At 38.4% G+C, this 27,488-nt stretch overlaps 1 protein-coding gene across 1 annotated transcript; it reads right to left on the bottom strand.

Moving 5' to 3' along the window:
* LOC309501595 (uncharacterized protein) lies at positions 1–22,618 on the bottom strand. The gene is made up of 3 exons (XM_082173741.1): positions 22,599–22,618; positions 8,430–9,513; positions 1–1,784 (listed from the first exon to the last, which is right to left on the bottom strand). The coding sequence occupies exons 2-3, from the start codon at positions 9,506–9,508 to the stop codon at positions 1,742–1,744; spliced, it is 1,122 nt and encodes a 373-aa protein (XP_082029867.1). The 5' UTR covers positions 9,509–9,513; positions 22,599–22,618; the 3' UTR covers positions 1–1,741.
* Positions 22,619–27,488: the final 4,870 nt, after the last annotated feature.

The raw sequence follows: 27,488 nt of genomic DNA, 5'->3' as shown, positions 1-27,488 counted from the left end.
TTTGCAATAAAGATACATTTATTAACACAGAGATATACAAGAGTAAAATACCACACTTCCCAAATACTACTCAGGAAAGTGACTAAACTAAACGATATATCGGTCGGGCTCTACTACAAACAACTACACAAATGATGTTCACAATTAATGTTAAGTAGATGAGCAATGGATTGGATGAAGAAATTGAAGTCAATTGTGATCTTTCTAGATGCTGGTATGAAATAGTAAATAAGCATTTACTATGAATACAGATAATGTGTCTAATGTGTCTATCTGTATATGCACACCCTAGACACAGAAAAAAAAATAATAATCTAATATAGCAACAAGCTATCCTGTATCTCAAACAGTAGAGCGTTGGCGCTTGCAACGCCAAGGTCATGGGTTTGATTTCCCATGTATGTAAATATAAATATGTGCCTTGAAATCCAATGTATGGATAAAAGCGTCTGCCAAATGCGTAAATGTAAATGTAGCAACAACCTAATGCCCAGGCCTTTGGGAAGAGGTTTGGTTAGCTTATATTTATTTTCCACGTGGTCGGCTGATCAGTCCGGCAATGGGCTATGTCTTCCACTGGTATCTTTCCATTCGCAGTGGGGGTAAACTGGATCACTTTCCAACAGTTGCAGAGCCGCACTGAGTGCTGGAGGTTCGCTGCTGGTCTTTGTGTAATCCGGAGAACTGTAGGTCAGGCGGAGGTCGATCCGCAGGATCCTTTGCAGGCCAAAGCTTACAAAGGCAAGAGTCGTGCAGCTCAGGTGTTGAATGCTGAAGTCCTCATCAGAAGCGGTTGAGTTGCTTGAAGGTCCGGTGAAGGTTTACTTGCAAAAGTATAACCTTGGTTGTGCTGATGTTCCTTCCCTCTTTAGGTCAGAAACTCTACTACTGTAGTGGTGTGATTGGGTCGTGCATTCCAAGTGTCCGCCCATCGCGTCCCATCTTTCCACCCTGTGGAGCTTGTGGATTTGTCCCAAAATACACAGTTAAATGAAACAGTGTCTTTAGAACCTTGGAAATTTTCTTTCCAAACCTTTCTCAAAGTCCTTGCAGCAGCGTTCTGAACTTGTAGAGTCCAAACTTGATGTAAATTGGTTGAGGTATCACCCAGATGTCCATATCTGTGTTAGTGGGTGAGATTACAAAAAATAAGTAAAAGTGAAAGCAAATGAGACAGATCACTCTCTTTACTGACTTATAAGAGCCAAATCATCTCAAGAGAAGAAGAGAAGAAAAGTGTCCAGTTTCAGAGCTACATACAATTTTATGTTGTATTTGCATGGAAGAGTAGAAGTGGAAGATAAACTAGATGTTCTGATGAAAAACAACAAAGAACGAGTTAAAAATTAATATCAGATTAATTTCACTCTCAAATGTGTTATGGCCTCTTCTTCAGATCCCTGAACTTCAAAGGTGTTTTCTAGTGTGAATTTTCTGGTGCTCTTTCAGTTCATATTCTGAAGTAAAGGCCTTCTTCACTGAAACACACACTGCTGTGTCTTTTCTGGTGTAATATTACTAATGAATCTTCTCCTTTGTGTGAATCTTCAGGTGTTTCTTCAGGACTGATGCCCAATGAAACGGTTTACCGCACTGATCACAGTTAAACGGTCATTCTTCAGAATGAGAAGATGTGATTTCAGAGAGAAATCCTGAGCCGCTTCTTCCCAGTGTGAACTCTCATGTGAATCTTCAGACTTGATTTACATGTGAAGCGTTTTTTACACTGAGGGCAGGAGATTTATTGGCTTCTGTTTTTCCTTTCTTGTTCACGTCCATCAGGTCTGAAAGAAACATTAAATCATGTGAGATTTCAAATGAGAGACAAACGTGAAATGAAAAGAGAAGCCCAAAGTCAAGATCACTGAGTATAATAGTCATTTTAATACCATCAAATCTGGTCAACAACTGCTGTGCACGATTATGATCTATTTTAATGTCATGAAGATGATTTGTGTTATAAATCACTAGTTTGGTCATGAAACTCTAGATGACGCAGGCTTGACATATGATCTGTAAGAAATCACAGTTTCCTACACGACACAAGCTGATTGGCCTCTAAGCTTATTTGTTTGACGTTTGTTATGAAAGGTCCATCTGTCAGCAAATTCTCATATTTTTGCATAGTGTTGGACTGAAGGAAAAGCAAATTCACGCCTGTACAATAGAGAGCGTAAAAGCGTCTGCCAGGGGCATAAATGTAAATGTCTCACATGGCAAAAGTTACTTTCAATGGACTCTTTTACACAATTTTCTTGCTAATCATGACTTAAGTAATTCAAAGTGTTCATGAAATGCTAATGTTTTATTTAAAGTATTATTATATTATTCCAATCTTTAATGCTGGTTTCACTAGTGCCACCAAATGCTCTCAAATGTGTATCTGCAGCAGCTCTGGGCATCTGACAAAGTTTATATCTTACTGGTCAGCACATTTCTTTGAAGGGCAAAGCAACTACTGTAGTTGAAATATTCTCCAACCTAAACACCAAACTTTTTGTTCTTTGGTATAATGAGGTTTCTTTAAAAAAAAAATAGTATTTAATGATCAAAACAAACAAACACACTAACCAGGGCTGAAACAACTAATTGTACGTACATTGTACAACTGATCGTACATTGATAAAATGTGACATTCTTCATTTAAACTGAACAAAATTATAAACGCAACACTTTTGTTTTTGCCCCGGTTTTTCATGAGCTGAACTCAAAGATCTAAGACTTTTTCTATGTACACAAAAGGCCTATTTCTCTCAAATATTGTTCACAAATCTGTCTAAATCTGTGTTAGTGAGCACTTCTCCTTTGCCGAGATAGTCCATCCACCTCACAGGTGTGGTATATCAAGATGATGATTAGACAGCATGATTATTGCACAGGTGTGCCTTAGGCTGGCCACAATAAAAGGCCACTCTAAAATGTGCAGTTTTATCTCACAGCACAATGCCACAGATGTCGCAAGTTTTGAGGGAGCGTGCAATTGGCATCCTGAATTGAATGTTCATTTATTTACCATAAGCCGTCTCCAAAGGCGTTTCAGAGAATTTGGCAGGACATCCAACTGGCCTCACAACCGCAGACCAGACTCATGCCTGATGTTCTCATAACGATAACACAATCTCAGACCTGATGTGAGATTTAAACATAGCCACTGCTCACGTCCATATTGATAAAAAAAAAAGCAAATTTTTTGCATGGAAACCGTGCGCCCAATTTTCTGTAGTATGCTCGTTTTGTAAATGAGGGCAACTGTGTGAAAACATCTACCAAACGTGTCAATTTATAGCAGTAAATAAAATTTCTATGGACTATATGCACAAGAAAAATAAAGCCTAACCCTTAAAGTAACACTATGGAACTTTTCCTCTGCGGTCGCCCCACAGGTTGGAAGCGGAATTGTCTCATTAGAACTACAGAAATGCAACCCAATCTGGCAATCTTAGATGTGTGGTTATAGCAGATAAAGGACCACAAAGTAGGCCTGTCGCGGTGAAGGATTTTCCCTTGTGGTAATTTTGAGTGGCTCAATAGCCCGATATGCGGATTTACCGCATTTATTAATTTATTTTGATTTATTTATATTTATCAAGTCAAGTCAAGTTTATTTATATAGCGCTTTTCACAATACAGATTGTATCAAAACAGCTTCACAGTATTAAATTAAAATAATACATCAATGTTTGTTTCTAGTGGAAAACGTCCACGTTTGGTAATGCTGGTCAATAGAATTGTTGATTGATTAATTAAATTAAAGCGACACATGGATGTGGACACTTGGATATATTTCCAAGATCCTTGTGATGGTACATCGACTTACAATAGGTTGAATGACACGTCTGCCATAGCCTGACAGGGTCTGTATCGCTTTTACTGGCACTATGTAACTTCGATGTTCGGATAGTAACAAGAGCACAAAAAGAACTACAAAATTCGGCTGCTTTACAGCATACGTCACTTCCCCCACCACTTCATCAAATTTGGACGTGAGAGGCCAACCAGCGTTTGTTTTCGGCTTTCGTGCGTATGTTTTTGTCATGGGGGTTGTTTACACCTGGCCACTTCATGCATTTTCTCAGATCGGATAGCTACCCGATCGTGAAAAGTCCAGGTTTAAATGCCCTCCGAAACGCATTTGAGACGGATTTGAATCTGATCCCTCAAACCACTTCAGGAGGAGATCTGAGACGCATTCCAGACGAAACTGGACAAGTGTAAATGCATAATGGTTGTTGAAACCACATATGTAAATTGTACTCCTCCCAAAAATGCTAAAAAAATAAAATAAAATAAACGTGTGAGAGCGTTGTATAGGCTATTATGTTATATCCAGATATGACGACGCGCTGGAACACGCATCACCGCAGATGAGCAACTGCATCAAGCCAACGTGCAAACTATCGCAAATCAAAGTGAAAGTAAGTCGCAGACGCTTACCACACAATCTTCATCATTAAAAGTAAAGAAACGAAATGATCTTACCAGGGCTGTTACTGCTCTCTCTTATTGCGGTCTTTGATTTTGACATTTTAGCTGATGATCTATAAAATGCAGCTCATATCTCGGTGACATGCACTCCATTAAATCTGCATATAGCGCGAGAATTGAAGATCGAATTTAAATCCGTTTCGCAAAAATACATTAATGTGACCAGGTGTAAATGGAATCGTTTTGATAAATCAGATAGCTATGCCTCACGAATTAGTTTGCCAGCTGAACTCAGGTGTTGTGAGGTGTATTTATCACGTAGTCCTGAGGGATATCAGACGACGCTGTTGACGTTGATTCCTGCGATTATCATGAGAACAGCTTTCAATATCTCACATAATTATCATAAATAAGCCTAACGTAGAGGTTGTAAATAGTGTAAACGAGCACAATTTGCAAACTATTATGATAAATTGCAATAATCATGTCTAATGACATCATAACGGCCAATGTTATGAAATAATGCGACGTACATTTAACTTAAAGGTCCCATGACATGCAATATAGTCCTTAGTGGTCCTTAGTACTGTATCTGAAATCTCTTTCCAAAAATTCAGCCTCGGTGCAGAATTATAGCCACTACAAGCCAGTCCCAGAATGAGCTTCCTTCAGACGGGCCGTTTCGGTGTCTGTAGCTTTAAATACTAATGAGGAGGAGAAAGGCGGCGCAAGGTGGAGGGTGGGTGTGGCCTTGACCATCTTGCGCAACGGTACCATGCATGTTTGTTTATGTTGGATATATTGCAATGGCACGAAGACACGCAGTCGTTCAAGCATTTCAGTTTGACCCAGAATCTGATCCAGATGGAGAAGCAACGGATGAAGAAGTTGCAACTCAGCGGCTCCAGCAGGACGTTTCCGAATGGTTAGTTTAAAATATTATGTCTGGATACGGTACTTTATTCGGATGGTTTACAGTTATCATCATGTAGCTAACGCGAACCTACTGTTGGCTTTTCATGAGAGATCTGTAACGTCTGTAATTTATCTTATTACAATTACATCAAGCTCTGCGATCTTGAAATGCGGATATCGCGCGCGCCATGTAACCAACAGGAAAACGGTTATCCAAATAACAAAGAAATGTACAACACTCGCGTTACAGTGTGTGTAACTTGATGCTGTCTACCTTTACATTAGCGCAAGCAACTGCATAGCTAATGTGACAGCCACATTCTACGTGTAAGAAGCTAGGTAACCATAAACAGTAAAGCAACACACTTATATATCATTTGTTGACTTACTTGTCCGACGTTCAGCAAGCCCAGCTCTGTATTGACCATTCGATGTTCATTTGTACATCCAATTATTGAGCAATTATTATGCTTCGCTCGCTCAAAAGCCATGATATCTCTCGTGGACAAACTAAAATCGCGCGCGCGCATTCTACTTCCTAGCTCATTTTCTCATGGGCGAGAAATATTCTCTGGGCGGGCAAAGCAGAGAAAGGGGAGGTAACATTTCTCCTTATGACGTCATAAGGAGGAGATTCAAGATCAGCCCGGTTGAGCTTCCATTTTCTCAAAGGCAGAGAAAGATAGCAAAAGCTCGATTTACACCGATTAAAATTTTTAGAAACTTGGGGACCATATACAGGCTAGGGGAACTCATATTAATGTTAAAAAACCTCAGAAAGTGGAAATTTCATGTCATGGGACCTTTAAAAGATAGTAATGAAACAAGGTTAATTATTTTTTAACTTTGAACTCCACTTTTCAATGCTCAGCTGACCAGCAACGCGCCGCATGGATAACGCTGAAGCTGAAGCTTCACTTAATAGAGACCAATGGCATTGATTCAATGCGTGACTCACCGAGTTTTGTTTCAGCGAGTTCCACGCGCTGTGGATGCTCACCAGCGCTGTCGCTGATGCCATTCATGGTAAATACTCTTAAACGTTAAAAGGATGACATGACAAATATTTAACTTTCCTTGGACACGGCAACCTTTTCACAAATATGACTTGACCTCAAAAACAGACGCAGGTAATCACACGCGCTCAGTCGATCTCTCTCATTCACTGTCTGTTTAGGCTTAAAGGAGCCGTATGTAAAATTGTGGCTAAAACTGGTTCTGCAATCACTTTCAAATTACTGTAGAGCGGTGTATCCCCTCCCCCTCCCCCCTGACTCGAGGTTGCCAGATAAGCTGCAGGATCCAGCAGGAACGTAGGCTGCTATGTAGCTGTGGTAACTAGAGCAGAGCTGGCAACCCGGACGCCGAAACACTACTGACTTTGTGATTGGTAGATAGGTGGAGGGTGGAGCATCAGGCCAAAACACAAGATGACAACATCAACATCAGTTGAGGGCTGCAACTTCACTTTTTAAATGGCAATATCCTGGCCATAATACTGTTGTCAGTGATATAAGTATTTGAAATGAACATGATTTCTTAATGTCTAGTGACATATCAGGGCCATTTTAAGATTAATTGAAATACATTTCTTATAAACAGCTCCTTTAAGTGCAAATCCATGAAGCCTCTGTACAAATCACCATGATAAAAACAGTCTTATTATCATTATTAACTTATTTAACATTCAATACACATGCACAAAGTTCAAAACAAGAAGGATATAGCCTTATGAAAAAAAGAAAACGCGAAAATCACGGTTGCTGCGGTTACTTGCATTCCTCTGCGGTTGGCTTGTCAGTAGCGCGGTACTGCAATATTGTGGTTATCACGACAGCCCTACCACAAAGCAGAGGCATACTGCCCTACAAAGGCAAAAGACCTTAAGTCGCTAGAGTGTGGAACTGAGAAAAATTACTTTAACGATTTTTAGTTGTCCCGACAAATTAATTATAGGTAAGACACTGGAAATCTGGCAAATAGATGTTTTAGTAATGAAAATTATATACATAAAAAAATCTTGAGCTCGAACTTGACTTTTGACCACTATTTTAAAGTTACTGTGCTGCCTTTGTATTGTCAGCAAAAAGTGAGAAGTCATGCCAAGGCAAAAGGCAGTAACTTCCACTTTATCAATATTTGGTTGCTGATCACCATTAACAAAATCATTATAGTAACACCTGTATAAAATCTAGTGATCATGGCATTTATTTTGTATGATTTACAATTATTTATAGCCATCTACTTATTGCTATCCTGTGCTTTGGTTGCTTTCTGATGGCATTATTAATACATTTGACATGACAAAATACCTCCATAGATATATTAGTCCAGCGTTATTGGCTCGACTGCGTTTAGGGCGGGGCTGAACGCGCCGGCGAAGTTTTGGCACTCTGCCAGCTAGATGCATGAGTGCAATGTGTAACGTTTTTCTGTCAACTCTGCATAATCCTTCGCGATCAATATCGCATGTTTGTCCGCGTTTGTGCAGGAAAAAGCTCTGAGGACATCAGAAGTTAGAGGGACTGATGGCAGCTGTACAAAGTACACAGGCTAAACCGTAATTTTAGGCAGAACACCATATAATCTGGTAGGTAGCATTATATGATAGAACACCGGCACAGTAACTTCATATTGACGCTCGGCTAAACAAAGGCAGAGCACCGTAACTCAATTTGAGCGTTCCAAAACAAAGCCAAAGAGCGGTAACTGATGTTACGGTGTTCTGCCTTGGTTTCTCATGGGCTTTTGGAAGTTACTGTTAAGACAACTCATTATTTTCTCGAAAAAACAACGGAATTGATTCAAGATACTCATCCACATGATAAAGGAGGTCTTGAATGTGCCAAAAATTTAAATGACTCATTTTCGACCAAAAACGAAGTTACGGTCTTTTGCCTTTGCACGGCAGCATAGGTGCCTTTCACCCTTGATGAACCACTGAAACGATTTTGGAAACATTATTTTAAGGTAAAAAATCTTCCTTAGTGTTGCTTTAATGGTGAAGCTGCTGCAGGAAAAGCACACAAGACAAACTAACTTGAAGATTCCAGGTTTTGTTTCTCAGCACATTAAGATTTACTACTCACTGTGATCTCACACTGTGTTGATGTGGTTTCTCCACTGCATGGATCTTCATGTGTCGCTTCAGGTGAGTTTTAATAGAGAAACTCTTTCCACACTGATCACACGTGTGCGGCTTCTCTCTGCTGTGGATCCTCTCATGTGTTTTCAGAGATGCTGACTCACTGAATCTCTTGTCACAGTGTGAACACTTGTAAGGTTTTTCTCCAGTGTGGATCCTCTCATGTGTTTTCAGAGATGATGACTGACTGAATCTCTTGTCACAGTGTGAACACTTGTAAGGTTTTTCTCCAGTGTGAATTCTCTGGTGCAGTTTTAAACAGTTTGCTGTAATAAAAGTCTTCTCACACTCAAAGCACATGTACTCTCTCACACCAGTGTGAGTTTTCTGATGTGTATGTAAATGTTGCAGCCGTGAAAAACTCTTTCCACACACAGAACATGAATGCGGCTTCTCCTTCGTATGAACTGTCAGGTGTTTCTTCATGTTTGATTCACAGAAAAATGTTTTTCCGCATTGATCACATGTGAACGGCTTCACTCCGGTGTGGATCCTCATGTGAACTTTAAGGTGTGGTGATTGACTGAAACTCTTTCCACATTGATGGCATGAGAACGGCTTCTCTCCTGTGTGGATTTTTATGTGTTCTTTAAGGTATGCTGATCGACTGAAACTCTTCCCGCATTGATCACATGTGAACGGCTTCAGTCCGGTGTGGATCCTCATGTGAAGATTAAGGTGTGAAGATTGACTGAAACTATTCCCACACTGATGGCATGAGAACGGCTTCTCGCCGGTGTGGATCCTCATGTGTTGCTTAAGGGATGATGATTGACTGAAACTCTTCCCACATTGATTGCATACATGTGGCTTCTCTCCTGTATGAACTCTCATGTGAATCTCAAGATGTTGTTTGGTTGATAAACTCTTTCCACACTGAGAGCAGGTGAAAGATTTCTTGGCTCTTCTTTTCTTTATAAATGTCTGTTTAGTCTTTGAGCGACTCAAAGGTTTTTCTCCAGGTTTGACATGATGTTCCTCCTCCACTTCACTCAGTTCTTCAATCTCCTCGATCTCTTCCATGGGGTCTAAAATCAAAGAAAAAAAAAAGTAATTTTCAGTACATCAAAACAATTCCAAGTGAAAGGACATAACAGTCAACCATGATGTACCAAAGTTAACAACTTGTATAAATATTACAATCATTTTTATGCCTTTTTATAAATTATACATCCCTGAAAATTTACATGAATGAGGTAAATTGATCTTCAATTATTATTTTTAAAACATTATATACAAATACCATATTTCAGTAGTGAGAAATATTAAATATATTTGATCAACGACAATTATGTTATGTAATATTAATACATAAAAAATATACAATAGTGTAATAATTTTTAAACCAACCTTTAGATTGATATTTAATTCATTAAACTAAAAGCGTAATTATTAAAGGCCAGTTACAATAAACTTTTCCTTCCACTGACGTCCATTAATACGCATGTGAATGTGGGACACCGGAAACAAAAGATCAAGTGAATTTCTAAAAAACTAATTTTTGCAGTAAAGTGCAGTAGATTGTATATATTTGGAATCATTATTTTTTGTCATATATGTTTGTAATAAAACACACCACAGAGTGTGACCTCATTTCACGACCGGTGCAGTGTGTGCAACATGCTCAAAGTGTAGACTGACCGGTGACCGCAGGCTTTAACTGGTTTTAAACTAACAGTTTTTATTAGAATTATCTGTGTCCAAAATCTTTCACTCAACCCTGTTAACTTCTGGACTGAATTTCCTCTAAACAATTTATTAATTGTGACACCCAGGAAGTGACATCATCTGTGCCAGTGTTGCCAGATTGGGTCGTTTTGGACAAAAATTCAAGGGGGGTAATCCAGCACCCGAAAAGCGTACCTTCTATGCGGGCATCCATTGCTAACCAAGCCTTCACCTGCTGTTAGCATTCCATTGACTCCCATTCATTTTGGCGTCACTTTGACAGCGAATAACTTTACATCTGAGGCGTTTAAAGACTCCATTTGTCCATTATTTATTTCTAAAGAAACACGGCAATGTATAAAAGGCTCCATTACCTTGTATCTTACGTTATGGCCCCGTAGAAGCCGTTTTTGTAAAAATAGGCTAACAATTGCTTCATAACCACGCGACTGTCGCACAAAAGATAAATTACTGTATGGACAGGAGGAGAAGCTCGCGGGCAATTGGGGGGACGTGGAGGCAAAATGACTAAATAATTAATCAGAATACTTAGCAAAAGTTGCTCCTAGCTCATGGACAGCTCCTACTCACACTCTCCGTCTCTGCAAAATTTGGAAAGGAATGATTCAGATTTCTCTCGGCACAGCTACTAGAAGACTTACAACTGTCAGACGGGTTGCTCACATCACATCTACGTCATCATGCTCAGTTTGAGTCTGCGCAGTACGCTCAACCATCAGGAAGTGAGTGCTTCTAATTGACTTCACTTTTCTCCGTTGAAGTCTATGGGGTCGCTGTGTCCATTTATTTTACTGTCTATGCAAAAAATTGGGTGGGTGGACAAAATTTGGGCTGGTTTGGGGTCAGTTCGGCAGTTTTCACAAATCTAAATGTTATAGTCTAATTGTTTAATAAACAAAACTCTAGCGTGCATGTATTCCATAAAATCAGTAAACATGACACTGTACCAGGGTTTCCGTTGTCCGGTAATTACCGGACATTGGCCGAAAAAAAAATGAAATGTCCGACAAAATTAAATCTCTCCGGTCAAATTGTCCGATTAAAATTACCTAATAATCCCGCCCCCCCTAACACAATCTGAATTTGAGAATAAGCCTAAAATGTATAAAACAAAAATACACCGACCTTTGGCTATGTTATAAAGGAACAGGCTCTACCGTTTGAAAGTTATTAAACAACATCGCATGCTGCATTTCAAATAAAGCGCACGCCTAAAACGGCTGTAATATAGGCTAGACCTAAACAACGAACGAATGAGTGAGACGTTTCAAATATGGCCAGGCCCAGGCAGACTAGCCGTAAAAGCTTTTTTCAGATGTCCAGACAGCTCCACCACCACCGGAGAAAAAGCAGAATCGGATCAAGACGAAGCAGCGAAGTCGCCTTGCGGAGAACAAGGTTACGCGGCTTATGCGCATTGCAAGTTGTGGAGAGACACTAGCCGCGTTTCCATTAGGCTACCCTTCAAATTGCGCAAATTGAAATTGCGAATTAAAAATACGCACAATGGAAACACGTTAATTTCGCAAAAACTCCCGTTTATCGCAAGAACGTTTTTATGCTCGCATGAGGTGGTTTTTCAGGCAATTCGAAAAAGGAATATTTCGCAAAACTGCAATGGAAACAGTTTGCAGTCACCTGACTTAGAAGACGCGGTGTGTTTGAGGTCCATGTATAGCTACGCAAATAATAATAATTTTATATTATTTTATTATATTATAACATTTAATAAGCTATATTTAGAAGACGCTTTTATGCAAAAAAGGAACAAAGCTGAGTGTGGAGAGCGCACTGCATGGCACGGAGGCGCGGGCGTGACCACTTGCATTTTCCTATTAACAGTGGAAACAGTGGGGATATTTTGGGGATATTTAATTTAATTTTATCAATCAATAAATTCCTCTTGAAATAAACTTTGTTGTATTATTTAAATTTAATACTGTGAAGCTGCTTTGATACAATCTGTATTGTGAAAAGCGCTATACAAATAAACTTGACTTGACTTGACTTGACTTGACTTGGAAACAACTTAAAATACTCTATCATTTCTGGTCATACAGAAAATAATAATACATTATTCTCAACTACTTTTATTTGTGTAAACTCACAATAACAAGAAAACGTTGTGCTTTTGTAAAATAAAATAAAACAATCAGACGCACTTTCATGATCTCCATAAACTGGAGCGTGAGAACTGAAACAAAATATAGCCTATGTAGGCTAAAGCTTGAAATGTCCACTTTAAAACGAACAAATTCGAATCGAAAGCTAATACCTTCTGATTATGTACCTAATCCGTATGAAAGGTGCATTTCTCTCTAAAAGCGCATCTGTTTAACAGCGGAGATGGAGATGTGATTTTAGCCGACACTTAGAAAACAATAGTTTATTCATAATATTAATGGCTCTTCTCATTCAGCACTGCGGGAAAAACATCAATTCCAGGTTCTAATTTGGCCTTTGAAAACCAGTAAAATCGACATGTTTTCCATATTAATTTGTGAATATTTTAAATGTTTAATAAAGGGGCAAAAAGTCATAAACAAAAATCAGAAAATGCGTCGGTATTTACTTTTTTGCGCAGCAGTTTGTGTAGCCAGTTCAAATTAAAATTTTGGTGTTCAACTTTGCGTTTTAAAAAGACAACAAAGGGTCTTTCCCTGCCATTAATGCTTGGATAACACGCCACGTCTCCTTCCATTAATCATAATAATAATGTCTAATGCGGTGGCTGTGATATTATATAAACCAACGTCTGTTGCCGTGATTTTTTAAATGACTTATCGTGAGAGAAAAAAGGACGTTTAGTCGCATATAACATCGGTTAATGGAAACGCCGTCATTTCGCAATAGTTTTTTATCGATATTTAGAAAATAGCGCAAAACATTTGCGCAAATCTGTAATGGAAATGCGGCTATTTACACCGCGAGATATTCAGATATTTTATGTGGGGAAGGGGAATTGGTTTGTTAAACTATGAATGTGAAACCATAGTAAAAACAATTGGCGTTGATTGACGCCAATCGGACGTTCATGTTTTTTTTTCCGTCTATTTGAAAGTTAGGCTAATAAACGTTGCATTCTGCCTGATTATGTCTTTTTTTTTTTTATTTACATAGCCTGCCTCCAGTTTTCCTCAACTTGACTAATTAAGAGGCAATATTTGACCGGCATATCATCAAAATGTCCGGAAAACGAAATCTCTGCCGGTCACTTTGACCGGCACCATTTTTTTCTAGCGGAAACTCTGCACTGTACTGACCTCAATTAATTCACATTCAATTATCCAGCATGTTAAACTCTATTCATAAATATGTTTTAATGTATGAATGGCGTGAAACTGAAAAATACAAATCCATGAACTAATAAGTTATATATGTAACTGGTACAGAAAGTGTACTGTTAAATGTATGTATTGTTTATTATAATTCACACAAAATGGTTTATTTTCAAATGCTTGATATACCTGCCTGAAAAAGTGGGCTTTTCTTTCAGGGCCCAGATGCCACTGAGTCCTGCTGACTTCAACATTCACATGAGTCTCTGTACATGAACATGGTAAAGTGAAAATCAAACACCTTGGAAATGAAAGGTATGTACAATGTTTTTAGGAATGGCACAAAGGTCTCTGTCTTTGGATAATTGTTTTCAATAATGTGCTTTTTTGTCATTTGTTGTGTATATTTGGATTATGTTGTGTTGTAAATAAATCCAAAAATCAAAAAGCCATTCTTTTTTAAATCTCCTCATTCTTTGTGCAAGGTTGCTCTGAATGACAGGGCCTGATAGCTCCTAATAGGGCAGTTAGGGGAGTGTCTTTGTCTTTCTCAGGTGTGAAAAGCTTGCATATTAATGAGGTGATCCTCCCCTTTGCATAAAGCTTTCACACACAAAACACGTCTTAGAAATTTTAAATCAATATATTGTCTTATCTGAATGAGCAGTCAGGGTGATTTTCACATAGTTTTGCAGCAAATATTCTAGGCTATGTCATACAATTTTCAACAGTCTTGTGAAGAAATAATCAGTATGGGTTTCATGACCTTATTTCAGTGACAATTTTTTTTTGTATTTTCACAAACCACGCATAAATGTCATTATCTCAAAACTACAAACTTTTACATACATGCTGCTGATATATTATTGTAGCAGAGTTTGTGCTGAATACAGTGTAATTAGACTTTAGCCATGAAAATGTCACAAGTAACAGAAATAACCAGAAATGTCAGAGCATGTCAGAACACCTCCAGGGCCAGAAAACAGCTCAGACCTCAGAGGGTTAATGTTAGCTTGACAGTTAAGCTAACGTTAGCCACTAGCCAGCATATGCAAGTGATCACGCAGGCGCTTCTGGTTTATACTGGAATGTAAAGTCTTCACCAGAGGGTTAGTAACTACTATATATTTTGTATATTTTGTAACTAAGGGTATGTTTACACAACAACCATGTCAAACCTATCCCCGTTCACACGGATCTGCGAAAATGACAAAAGAATGCTGTATTATGCATGCTACACCAGAAATGTAGTTGGCGATGTCACTTTGTCAAGAAACATCCCGCGAACATGTAATACGCAAGCTCGTTCACAAAATCACGTTCTTGTTGTTTACATGGATGGATATGGTAATGGCATCATTCTCACCCTTGCACTTCAAAAGCTTGTGTTTTCATGCCCCCAAAACCTTGTGGTCGTGTTAATGAACGGCCAAAACGCACAAAAGCTTTTCCGTTTTCAGTGGTGTCCTGTAAACGCACCATTTGCTCGTAAGACAGAGCTCTCCTTATAATGCAGTCTTTTATCTTCATTGCCAGGCCAATATCAGCCTTCAAATTCGTTGGCAGAATTTTTGTTAAAATGAAATTCATTTCTGTTTGTCAGGTTAAAGTTGAATCTTACTTTTTTGCCTCGTAACTTACGGTAAAAATAGGCCTACTTTTCCACTGAACTATCTACTTAATCATGAAATAACTTGATACATATTTTTTTATGTGTAAATAACATTCAGAAACTGTATTTGAAATAAATAGCAATCAAGTTGTAAATATGAGTGTGAAGCTCAGGATTTTCTTCAAGCCCCAAGTTTACGATTTGGGGGTATGTCAGTGGGAAACGTGGCAGAATCATCTGTCTTTACACACTCATCTAATACATTTCAAAACCCTCTCCGAAGGGGCAAATCAGCAAGAAAACTAATTTACAGTATATATATATATATATATACTGGAGTTTGGAGTTTGAAGGAGTGCCAACCTAACGCCTGTTGTAAACAACAGAAGTATAAAAGACTGAAGAACTGACTGCCTCTGGGGATACTGATACGCCAGTGCCCCCGACGCCTAGAAGCCCAGAGCTGAGGACAAGAAACCCCAAGCAGAAGATAAGAAGCCCAGAGCTTACTACACCTTTGATTCAAAACGGGATTATTGTATTTTATACTTAAACGATGAAGTTATATTTGCCTTTATATTTTTGTTTATTATAAAAAGAAAAGTAACCAGTTAAAATAAATGTAATTGATTACAAAATCTGCCTACTGTGACTTAGATTTATGATGCTGGAAGACTTTTAATGAGAACATACCACAGAGGAGTCTTCTGACCAAATTGTAAGTACCTTTTGAATGCTTACGGTTTAGGTCAGATTTGACTTTCTTTACCTTACCTGAGAATAATAAATAAATAGATAAAAGGTGTTAAGAGTAAAGTACACACCATAAAACAAGAGGAAGACCACCATCCTGACAGACACACCAGTCAAGCGACAACTAGAGGAACAGGCCGCAACAAAGAAGAGACTCTTAAAAAAAAAAAAAAAAATAGCCACAACTGAAAGCTCCATCTAAAGCTCCTGCTCCTAAAAATAAAAAAAAAACGGAAAATGAGATCATCATCTGAGTCTGATGAAGAGGAATACTGTCTGGTTTGTTTAGAGGAATACTGTCTGGTTTGTTTAGAGTCATATGGGAATAGCCGACCTAGGGAAGTTTGGCTTCAGTGCCTGTATTGCAAAAAGTGCGCCCATGACTTATGAACTCCAGGGGCCGTATGTATAAAGCCACTCAGAGTAAAATTTTTGTCTCAAGTCTGTCAAAATTCTAAGAATGACGTCCTTTTACTTTTATTCCTAGACTTAAGAACAAGTGTGATTCATAAAGGTTCCTAAGTGTCAAGACTAGGTCTCAGCTCCTAAATTATTTAAGAGAGCTGAAGAGGTCTCTTAACCTAGTTAGGAGTAACAAGATGGTAGCAGAGAGGAGGAGGCCACACACTTTTAAATGAAAATATGATGTATTGGAGTTACAGTAACTGATGACGGAGTTGATTTTATAGCAATGAAATGAAAGGAAAGTAATAATTACATTGTTGCTGACTGGTAAAAAGCAGCAGTAACACCCGGTGATGACTTGAGCTCATCATTCCACAGTAAGCAGGGTCTTAATAGCACGATTGTGGCACTGACCACACCAAACACATTAGTGGCTAAAAGTGATGTGCAGAGTTTTTTTTATTGTTTTTTTATGACCCTACAAGTTTGCTTAAACCATCAAAATATAAGGAAGATAAAACTTAGTGAAGATATTTATCTGACAAAATTATTTCAAGTCAAGTCACTTTTTACAGTACAGATTGTTTCAAAGCAGCTTTACAGTGATAACATGAAAATAATGCAACAAAGTTTTTTCTAGAAGAAAATAGTGTCATTGTGCAGCTTAAGTTAGTTCAATGATGATTAATTTCCATTGTAAAAGATCATTAGTCATTAGTTATCTATTTAGTTCATTATACAGTCGCTCTGGAGAAAACAGTGATGTACATCGTTCAGCTCAGTTCAGTTCAGAGACAATGGTGTCAATGCAGGCAGATCAATAATATTGTTGAAAAAAGGGCAAACTACAGCTACAGGTTTAAAAAAAAACTAAAAACTAAAAAGCTCACAGGAGAAAAAAAAAATAATCATACATTGTCTGCAACATAGTCAGTTATTAATATTTAATTGTCCTCTCTTGTTCATTTGTTTGACAGCCTGGCTAAAAATTATGTCTGTACAATTTGGCATGTTTCATTGTGTTATCACAAATAAACAATTGACTCGAAGCACAACTACACAATACGCGTACAAAATCTTTAACACATTTCAGTGTTTCCCCTATACATTTTTCCAGCAGCGGTGCTGTTACATGCCGGAGGAATTGTTACCAAGCCGCTCGCGGGGGGTCGGGGGGCATGCACCCCCAGAAGTTTTTTTTTTTTTTTTTTTTTAAATGACCCCTTAAACCATGTCTTCTGGCAAGTTTTGTGGATAGAAATGGACATTTTGAGACATACTAATTTGACATACCATCAACAGAAGGCATTATTATTGCAGCACGTACCTTGAACTGGTCACAAAAGTTTAAAAGGTGACTAGCTTGCATAGCCTATTTTACTTCACTAACCTCCAGGGACGTGCAAAGAGTTCATCAGGGGCAGGGGCTCAAATGTAAGAAAGGGGCAATATGTAAAATATATATATATATATTTTGGCTGGGAATCGATTAAAAAAAATGAACTAATTAATCGCACAATTTTCTCTGATTAATCGCATTTCCCCCAAACTTGTAATCATCTATATTTAAATGTAGAATCACTAATTAAACAACACACAAAAAAGGGAAAAAAAGAAAAATGTCCGCACAAATTGTACAGAAAATAGCCCTATATTAAAATATAAAACATCAATATATTATTCTTCATTCAGTTCTATGCAACTTTAACAGATTTATTTGTTGACTAATTATCAAAATAAAGTATAGTTATACAAAGCTACTACTGAGAAATTTCACGTTATTTGAGCGGACTTTGCTTTTCCAGTGCGTGATCGGTAGTCTACATGATTGGAGCGTTTGGGCCGTTAAGGAGCAGAACGCGCAGCGCAAAGACGGAGCGGAACATTGAGCAGAGAGCGCAGTGCGCCAACACACACACACCGTCACACAAGCACGGGAGAGCGCGGCGCAAACATAGAGCGGAAAAGACCCGCACGTGAAGTTACTAAACAAGCTGCGCGAGAATGAAACCTGATCGCCGAACATGGAGGGGCGGGACGGCATATTTTCCATAGACAGTAAAAAAAAATAATAATGGACACAGAACCCATAGACTTCAACGGAGAAAAGTTCGTACCGCATTCTCCTTCCCACAAAGTCTTGCTCGCTCTCCCGTGGTGTCTGTCATTGCTATGCAACCATGAAGAGAGGCGCTCCTGAGAAAACGAGCGCGCCGCGTCGCTTCTATATGAGCGCGCTTGCCGCTCGCCCACATTTGAAATATCTGCATGTGAACGTGAATGTGAAGTGAACGGCCCCTTATGGCAACGTGACTAGCCTAATTAAAAATATTTCCATTTGCTCTTTCCTCCTTTGTCAACAAGTGGATTCAGAGCCATCACATTAGCAGCGCCGCCGGTCGCCATGTTTCAGTGTTTTAGGTGTGTAAGTGAATGTCGTGATATTACTGATCATGTGAAGATTTTGCAGCGGCGCTGAAAGTCCAGCGCCAGCGCTTAATACATTGTAGGGGAAACATTGCATTTGTAACCCTATTTGAATAAAGGGTGAATCTGACAATTTTCCTTTGCCTCACTTTTGGCCACTACTGTATGGCAGTTCATTGACTTTGCAAATCTCGCAGCAAAATAAAGCCACTTTAATGAGTATTTCGGGCTTTCCTGAGTTGTTGGATCCATTGATGGAACTCATGTTTGCATAATTGTAAATGAGGAGACACACATCAATAGAAGAGGATTCCACAGCATAAATACTAAGGGACTGTTCGTTTTTTATTTAAGGGGCCACCGGAGGAGTTTTGAGATAAATTGTCAAAAAAGACTTGACCCTCCCTTTGCCAGCAATACATTTTTCTATGACCCTCCAAAATGATTGTGAAAAAAGGCATGACCCTCCCCGATAATTTATTGATTAGCCTACTTCTGTACTGGTTTGCGCTTCGCAAAGATGTTCAGCGTCCAGAACAGGGATAACACATTCTAACCAGCACAGTCGAGTTCGCTTGTGCATTCACGTCATTTTGTGCAGATATAAGTCGTAATATTAAGTTTGATGTAATATAAATATCTGATTAATATCACATGATGCGCTTCGTTGATTTAAACAACCTGAAAAGTTCTTCCGGTGCTCGTTCTCTTCAGCTTCAACGCGCGCGATCAAGCAGCAACGCAAAACATTAAAAGCTATGATTGGGACTGTCATATCATTATTATTGTATCCTATACACTATTGTAATAAAAAGTTGTAAATGCTTTGGGTTTAGTTGCATTCTTCAGCAACCGTTGAGTTGATTAACCTTCTAGCAAAGCGATTCAGTTTAACGCTCGTTCTCTTCAGCTTCAGCGCGCGCCGCTCAAACAGCAATGATGTCATTTTGAAACAGTAAGCCTAATATTAAAGAGGTTTACTATTACTGTAATATTAAAAAAATATTGTTTCCCAAAAAACATTGATGCGTTATTATTAATAACTAGCACTTTTTTGTACTCGTATTATTTTCATCAACAATATGGTTTGATTAAAGTAATTTCCATATTGTGCAGAGGCGATTCCATTTTATTTATCCATGGCACATTCATTGTTCTTTATTATGAAACCTTAGTAGCCTATAAAGTGTTACCATTTTTTAATAAAGAAAGTTGGCAATAGGAATGTAAAATTAATTTTATAATAAAGTTGCCAGAAATTCGACCAGGTATTAATGTTATGTTACTTACATTTGACATGGTTTATGTTCCTACCGTTTCTGCTGTTGGTTTGAAGCTTTAAAATAATATTATGCTAGGCAACGTGAAACCTTTGAGCTAGTCATCCCAGCTTCATGTCAGTTACTTCGCCGCGGTAGATTTACACTCAGAGGACACTGTGCACTTATTCGCAATCACAAAAGTTCATTATTTGCTTGTGCTTTAAAGCTTTGCCGGATAAACATTTCATTGGCGTTCGTTCTGACATGATGCACCTTTTCTGAGCGGGTGCGCGCGCGCACTCTCAAACGATTTTTTGAGACTGAGAGAGCTACATGGAAAAATATGCACCAAACAAGCCACTTGGAAATTTAGCTGCTTTCATGAATACAAAATGCAATACATAATTTGGGTGACCCTCCCCCTAGACTAAAAAAAGATGTATGGTGATGTGACCCAAAGGTGATGTTCATAATAAATTCTAGATAGAATAGCAATTGGCATTTTACAGCACCCTAGTGGCAATTTTGGGAACATGCCATGATAGCTTACAGCAACCTATTTTTGTGAAATCATACTCAAAATAAAAAAATACTGCAGGACTTGGGACTTTCAGACCACAGTGGACATCTATACTTTATTTGTATGAAATAAAGATATTTTATGATATTTACAATATTTCAGTTACACTACGCTTGAACAATAACTTTTATCTTTCTTCTTAACAGTTGGACAAAAAAAAAGTGTTCAATGAGTATACAGATTACAGTACTTTTATACAACAGACATTTTATACAAATATATCAAATCAAATTTATTTAACCAAATATCAACGTCTGCTGAGAATAATCTGTTATGTCTCATTTAACAGACGCTTTTATCCAAAGTGACAAATAGGAGAGCAATTAGGCTAACACACACTCGGCGCAAATCCGGCGCGACGTGATGAGGTCCATACGGGTTTTGCTGTCTTACTGCGTTATTATATATTACAGTAGGTTAAATCATAACAAGGAAACTTTACGCGTGATTCATGTCATCGCGACATACTGTAACACATACTTAGGCTACAGTGTGTGTTTGAAAAAAAGATGTATATTAAAGGATTATTAAAGGATAATTCCGGTATTTAACACCTTGAGTCTATTTTGTAGTTTGTTTTGGATGACGCAAAAAATTTTGATGATGGGTCCCGTCTCGACTTTTTTACTTTTTTAGAATCGCCTTTGACAGCTTCAGAGTGGCTGTCTATGGGCATGCACGAAAATGTCCTTAAAACAACCTTTAATGTTCGTTTTCAAAACTGTGCAACTCAACGAGTGGTTAGTGATGTTCCTGATAGTTAGTGATAGCATGATGACTGAGAAATATATGACAGAGAGGGAAAAGTGTGCCACCCAGCCCCACTCTCCCCTAACTGATGATGTAAGTCAAACAAATATTATATCTTAGACTGGTATTCAATCACATTGAAACTTAAAACTAAAACAAATCATATAACCATTAAGAGTACAAACATACCTTTAAAGAATAGTAGTAACAGGCGAAATGAGCAAAACACACCGGAAGTCCAGCTCTCTCACTCCTGCATGGACAAACACACGCGCGAATGAAGAGATAGGCGTATCACGATTAAAAGCGCCAGTTTCAACGAGAGATCGGTTTTACACTGTGAGAATGTTACAAAGAGACAGTAAATAGCAAATGTGTATGAGAGAGTGAAAGATATAGGCTACTGTGCTGCTAGAAGTCTGCTTTCACAGTGAGACTAAGCGCGAGTGCTTAAAGGGGAAGACGAAGAGAAAACACTTCCTATTCCTAACGGCAGTTTCCCAGAGAATGAGGTCTCTGCAGAACAACAAAAGGCGTGCCTCAATTTTGGGGCGTTTTCCAACTGGGTAGGCGTTATACTATGGAACCATATGGGTAGCAATATTCAATTTGAAATGTAATATGCAAAATGACAATGCAATATGTAAAATGGCAATGCATTTCTGTATTTAAATTTACATTTTCCAATACATTTGTGCAACGTTTGGTGCAAAATGAAAATTACATGTGCCATTTCATACACTAGTTTTAATATGTAAATTGAATATATATTTTAACGCTTTATAAGTTGCAAAATTATTAAAATGTATTACAGAAATGATTAGATATGTTTAACATGTTCAAGCAAAAACTGTAGCAAAATTGTAATTTAAATGTTATTTTAAATAAAAAATAAAATAAAATTTAAATACAGAAATGCATTGATATTTTACATATTGCATTGTCATTTTGCATAATTACATTTCAAATTGAATATTGCTACCCATATGCTTCCATAGAGAATAGCTCTGCTCTCAGAATAGGTTAAAGCGCTGATAAAGCTGTGGAGCAGATTTGAGGAAGTGAAACATGGTGTCCAAATGTTCAGCGTTTCCTTGAGTGTGGTAATGGACTCTCTTGTCTCGTGTTTAGTTCTGTTATCATCCTAGGTCCCCCCTATTTTTTTTTTTTCTTTCTTTTTTTAAAAATGGAAAATTAAGAAACATTTTTTTTTCTTAAAATAGCAGTTACTGCCAAACTTACTCCTGTTTTCTGTAATACTGACCAAGAAATAGTCCTGTTCTGAATCGTCTGTTTCCACATTGTCTGGTTCAGAGTCATCCTGATAGAAATCACTCTCCGAAAAAAAGATATGTACCTTTAAGGCGGCAACCTTCCGGTCTCTCTTGTGAAGCCCATACAGAAGTAACTTAAACTGCAGTTCATCGACTGGCCACTAGAGACAGGCTGCAAAAGAGAGTCAATTCCACATTGAGGAAGTGTCTAGAGACTGTGAAACATGAGCTGTGTCCCAATGTGAAGGCTGCATCCTCCGAAGGCCGTATTTGAAGGCCGATTGGCCGCATTTGAAGGCCGATTGCGTCACAGCGGCCGGACGAAGGACGTCCCAATTCAAAGGCTGCATCCTTGGAAGGTCGCATTCGAAGGCCGATTGCGTCACGCGGCTCGATGAAGGCTGTCCCAATTCAGTTCTGCATCCTCCGAAGTCCGTATTTGAAGGCCGGTTGCGTCATCGCGACGCGACGAAGGCTACCCTGATTCAAAAGCGACGCCAAATGTGTCCTTCGTTTCCCCGTGAAAGCAAGGATACATAAATGAACACTTAGCGGCCTATGTTTTTGTAGTGCTGTCATGCAAGCTATGTGGTTTTAGCCAAATTTGAGTATATAGAAATATGATTTCTTAAGTATTTTGTATGCATGTCTTAATGTGTCATATTTTGCAGTGTTAACAATGCACTTAAAGCAGCACTCAGTAGCTTCGGGATTTCTTCGCTGTATTCTCGCTTTTTGCTCGCAGGTTTCTCTCTAGAGCTCCCCCTACAGCTTCGGAATAGAAGCGACATCAAAGCAGATGGGACATTCTTTAAAACGTCTTCTTCATTCGGGTTCGGACAGTGTGAGGGAGCGCAATAATGACAGCATTTTAGCAGATTTCTTTTGGCCGTAAAGCAATTGTTTACATCGCGAGACCTGATATCACGCGAGACTTCCTGACGCAGCCCGCCGGCTCAAAGTTGCAAGTGCGTATTTTCCGCTTACGGGCACCAGGGGGGTGCGAAACGACCACCATTCAACCCGAAATAAGTAATATAACCATTCCAATGACTCCGAAGCTGTTCAGTTAAGGTAAAAAAAAGTTACTTAGTTCACCTTTAAGATTGCACCCCTGTGTTAAGCTTCTTTAGAGCAATTCAGGAGAAAAAAAAACACGTCTTTGCTGCAATGTATTGTGCTGTTGTTGTTAACAAGCCATGGTTAATTTGCTCTGCCCTTAGGATTGCAAGTGTCCTGGGACAGGTGAGGGTGTGAGTGGGAAACCCACTGCTGAAACTCGGCCCTGGTTTGTCCTCAGAGCCCAGTTCAGCAGTGGGTGCCCACGGTGAGAAGGAGGCAGCACCAGCAGCACCAGCAGCTCAAAGGCAGAGGCAAGGAGAGCACAGGAGAGTAGGGAGAGGATGGACAGGCTGTTTTCTCTTCTTGAGAAAATGATTGAAAAAATATATATTTTTCTACATATTCTTTAACTTTTTTCATTATTTTTTAAAAGGAAAGAAAACCTGTACATAATTTTTTTATGCAACTTTAAATGTATAAAGAGAATGAATTGTTCTGGACATTGTTTATTTTTTTGACAGTCATAATTTCTACTTGAAACAAACTCTTGTATACCTTTTTTTTTCAGATAAAATTGGTAAATGAAAATCATTTGTTCCACGGGCTACATTAAAGTACTTTTTCCAACTATTAACAACATACGTTAAACATATCAAAATCAACAAACATTTACAGTACATAAAATAAGAAAAATATGATGTAGACTTTTATTAGAATTTATTAGAATAATAATTAGACTTTCAAAAAGAGTAATTTCTGAAAAAAGTACTTTTAATAACAAGTTTTTAGTATCAAGAGTAAAACTAGAGGTATGTATTCTGCAGGGGAAAAAACTCCTTGTCAGGGTTTTTATTATAGTTTGTATTTATATTATGATATTCCTGCATTTTACTTCTGAATATTTTCAAGGTTGTTACATTATATACTTTTGTGTAGTTTAATGTAAAATCATATGTGAGGGAAAAAAGGTACTTCAGTAGGTTACTTCACATTTGTACGTGAATATTTAATGAAATATGCAGTTCAGAAAATTAAAGTCTCATATAAGTTTGATATGTCCCATATCAAAGGGCGCATCTGAAGCGCTCGGACCGGTCTAGCCTACAAGGACTGTTCTTGTCGCCTGGCAACCGTGACAGCTGCCGATGACGAGCGCGAGAAATACTGGACTTTTTTATATTCAATTGGGTTTTATATTCAAACAGGGCTAAACCGAAAATACATGATCCGGCAGCGCCGGGGCTGAAACATCCTCACCATGTCCTCCAGTAAAATATAAAACATAAAAATGACAATAGCCAATTCTGACTCCATAGCTGTTTACTCAATTACCCACATAGCAACATTGTTTCGGCCCAGATCCGGCCCACATCTGGCACTTGTGGAATGCGGATCTGGCCCACATGTAGCGTGGAATGACGGCACTTGGGTGGCCCACTCCTGTTTGCCAGATCTGGGCCACAAGCAGGCCATAGCAATGCCACATGTCAGCCAAGAGCAAAGAAATCAACCAGACCTGGACCTTATCTGAGACACACAGTCTGTGTATGCTGCGGCCAAATTTCTTACGAAAACACGTAAATTTGATCATGTCACACCCATCCTGCGAGCTTTACATTGGCTACCTGTCCAATATAGGATTGATTACAAAATTCTCCTACTCGTGTTCAAATGCCTGCACCATCTTGCTCCAAGTTATCTATCAGAACTTATACACTTATACAGCCCGTCCCGTGTCTTAAGATCCAGTAATCTTAATATACTTGCTGTTCCTTGCACAAGGTTGAAGCGTAGAGGAGATAGAGCCTTTTCAGTAGTGGGACCCAGATTATGGAACAACCTGCCAATACAAATTAGAACAGCTCACTCGCTACCAGCTTTTAAATCCCTACTGAAAACTCATCTATTCTCCTTAGCTTTTAATACCATTTAAGTGTCCTCTCTTCTGTAGCTTATAAATTTTAATTTGATGTTAAATATATGTCTATAGTTCAATTGTCAAATACTATACATGTAACCTCTCAGCTGTTGTGTATTTTAACCGTATGCTATGTTCTATTTAATGATTGTACAGCACTTTGGTCAGTCCTGTGACTGTTGAAATGTGCTTTATAAATAAACAAACTAAACTAAACTAAACTAAACTGTGTATATTAAATATGGAGTCATTTCAGCCTAAATAAGCCTGTTAACAAGCAGAATCACTGAAGGAAAGAAGAGAACAGAAAAAGAGACGAGCAGAAACACAAGAACTACAACTGACTTCAGACACAGCCTTAGATGATCAACTGAAGAGAAAAGAAGACATTAAATCTGTGAAGATCTCAGCAGAGGAGGATTAAACAACTCCACAAACAGCATTACCAGCTTCACTTATTACTAACCAGACTGACTTTATTTCTGTCAGACGTCTACAAAAGATTTTATTGAGAATTAACAGAGGTTTAACTCTAATGTGTTTCATTTAAAGTCACCATAACAGTGGTTAGTGTTTCCATTAGATGGGCTCTTAACTCTTAATATATCTTTTGTCTTTTTTTGGCCGCTGTGACAGTGTGTTTGTCGAACACATTTGCAGTAGCAAAGAAAGCTAAAGTGAAATGAGATCAGGTGATGATGGTTACCTGGTGATGGGTTTATAATCATCATGAAATAACCTGTTTCACTGATGTCTTTGGAATCTAACAATTGTGTTGATCAATTAATATCTTCACATCACAAACCCTGTGTTACTAGCAATATTATAATAGTCAGTTTAAATCTTTTAACAAACATGAGATAAAAAATTAGCTTTGCTGACACACACAGATATCAACAATCAGCGTATGAATGTCAACAATGGTGACAATCACAAATATTTAGATAAACAGATTAATTCAGAACATCACTGAAAAGCTACTAATTCACAACAAAAAAACAGCAAAAAATTAAATATTTAATATTTAGAATCAAACACAATAATAGGACAATTCAGCTGCATAATTTATTCATGTTGCAATGCATGCTGGGAGTTTTGTACTATGCTGGTACTCAGCATGCATTGCAGCAAAGTACTTTTGATTGTCACCATTGTTGAGATTCATACGCTGATTGTTGATGTCTGTGTGTGTCATCATATAGCTTCATCACCTGATCTCGTTTCACTTTAGCTTTCTTTGCTGCTGTAAATGTGTTTGACAAACACACTGTCACAGCGGTCAAAGAAAGACTAAAGATATACTAAGAGTTAAGAGCCCAACTAATGGAAACACTTATCACTGTTATGGTGACTTCAAATGAAACACAGAGTTAAACCTCTGTTAATTCTCAATAAAAACTTGTGTAGAAGTCTGACAGAAAAAAAGTCAGTCTGGTTAGTAATAAGTGAAGCTGGTAATGCTGTTTGTGGAGTTGTTTAATCCTCCTCTGCTGAGATCTTCACAGATTTAATGTCTTCTTTTATCTTCAGTTGATTTCATCTAAGGCTGTGTCTGAAGTCAGTTGTAGTTCTTGTGTTTCTGCTCGTCTCTTTTTCTGTTCTCTTCTTTCCTTCAGTGATTCTGCTTGTTAACAGGCTTATTTAGGCTGAAATGACTCCATATTTAATATACACAGACTGTGTGGCTCAGATAAGGTCCAGTTCTGGTTGATTTCTTTGCTCTTGGCTGACATGTGGCATTGCTATGGCCTGCTTGTGGCCCAGATCTGGCAAACAGGAGTGGGCCACCCAAGTGCCGTCATTCCACGCTACATGTGGGCCAGATCCGCATTCCACAAGTGCCAGATGTGGGCCGGATCTGGGCCGAAACAATGTTGCTATGTGGGTAGGCTATATCAAATGAATTATCAGGATGGCAGCTGTCCTCTCGCACCGTTGAGGAGCGGTGATCAGAAACACCTGGTTGCGCAATTAGGAAATCCTATGAAGGCTA

This window comes from Leuciscus leuciscus (genome assembly GCF_965113295.1).
Source record: "Leuciscus leuciscus genome assembly, chromosome: 1".
NCBI classification, from domain to species: Eukaryota; Metazoa; Chordata; class Actinopteri; order Cypriniformes; family Leuciscidae; genus Leuciscus; species Leuciscus leuciscus.
This window is presented reverse-complemented; position numbering and strand designations above follow the sequence as displayed.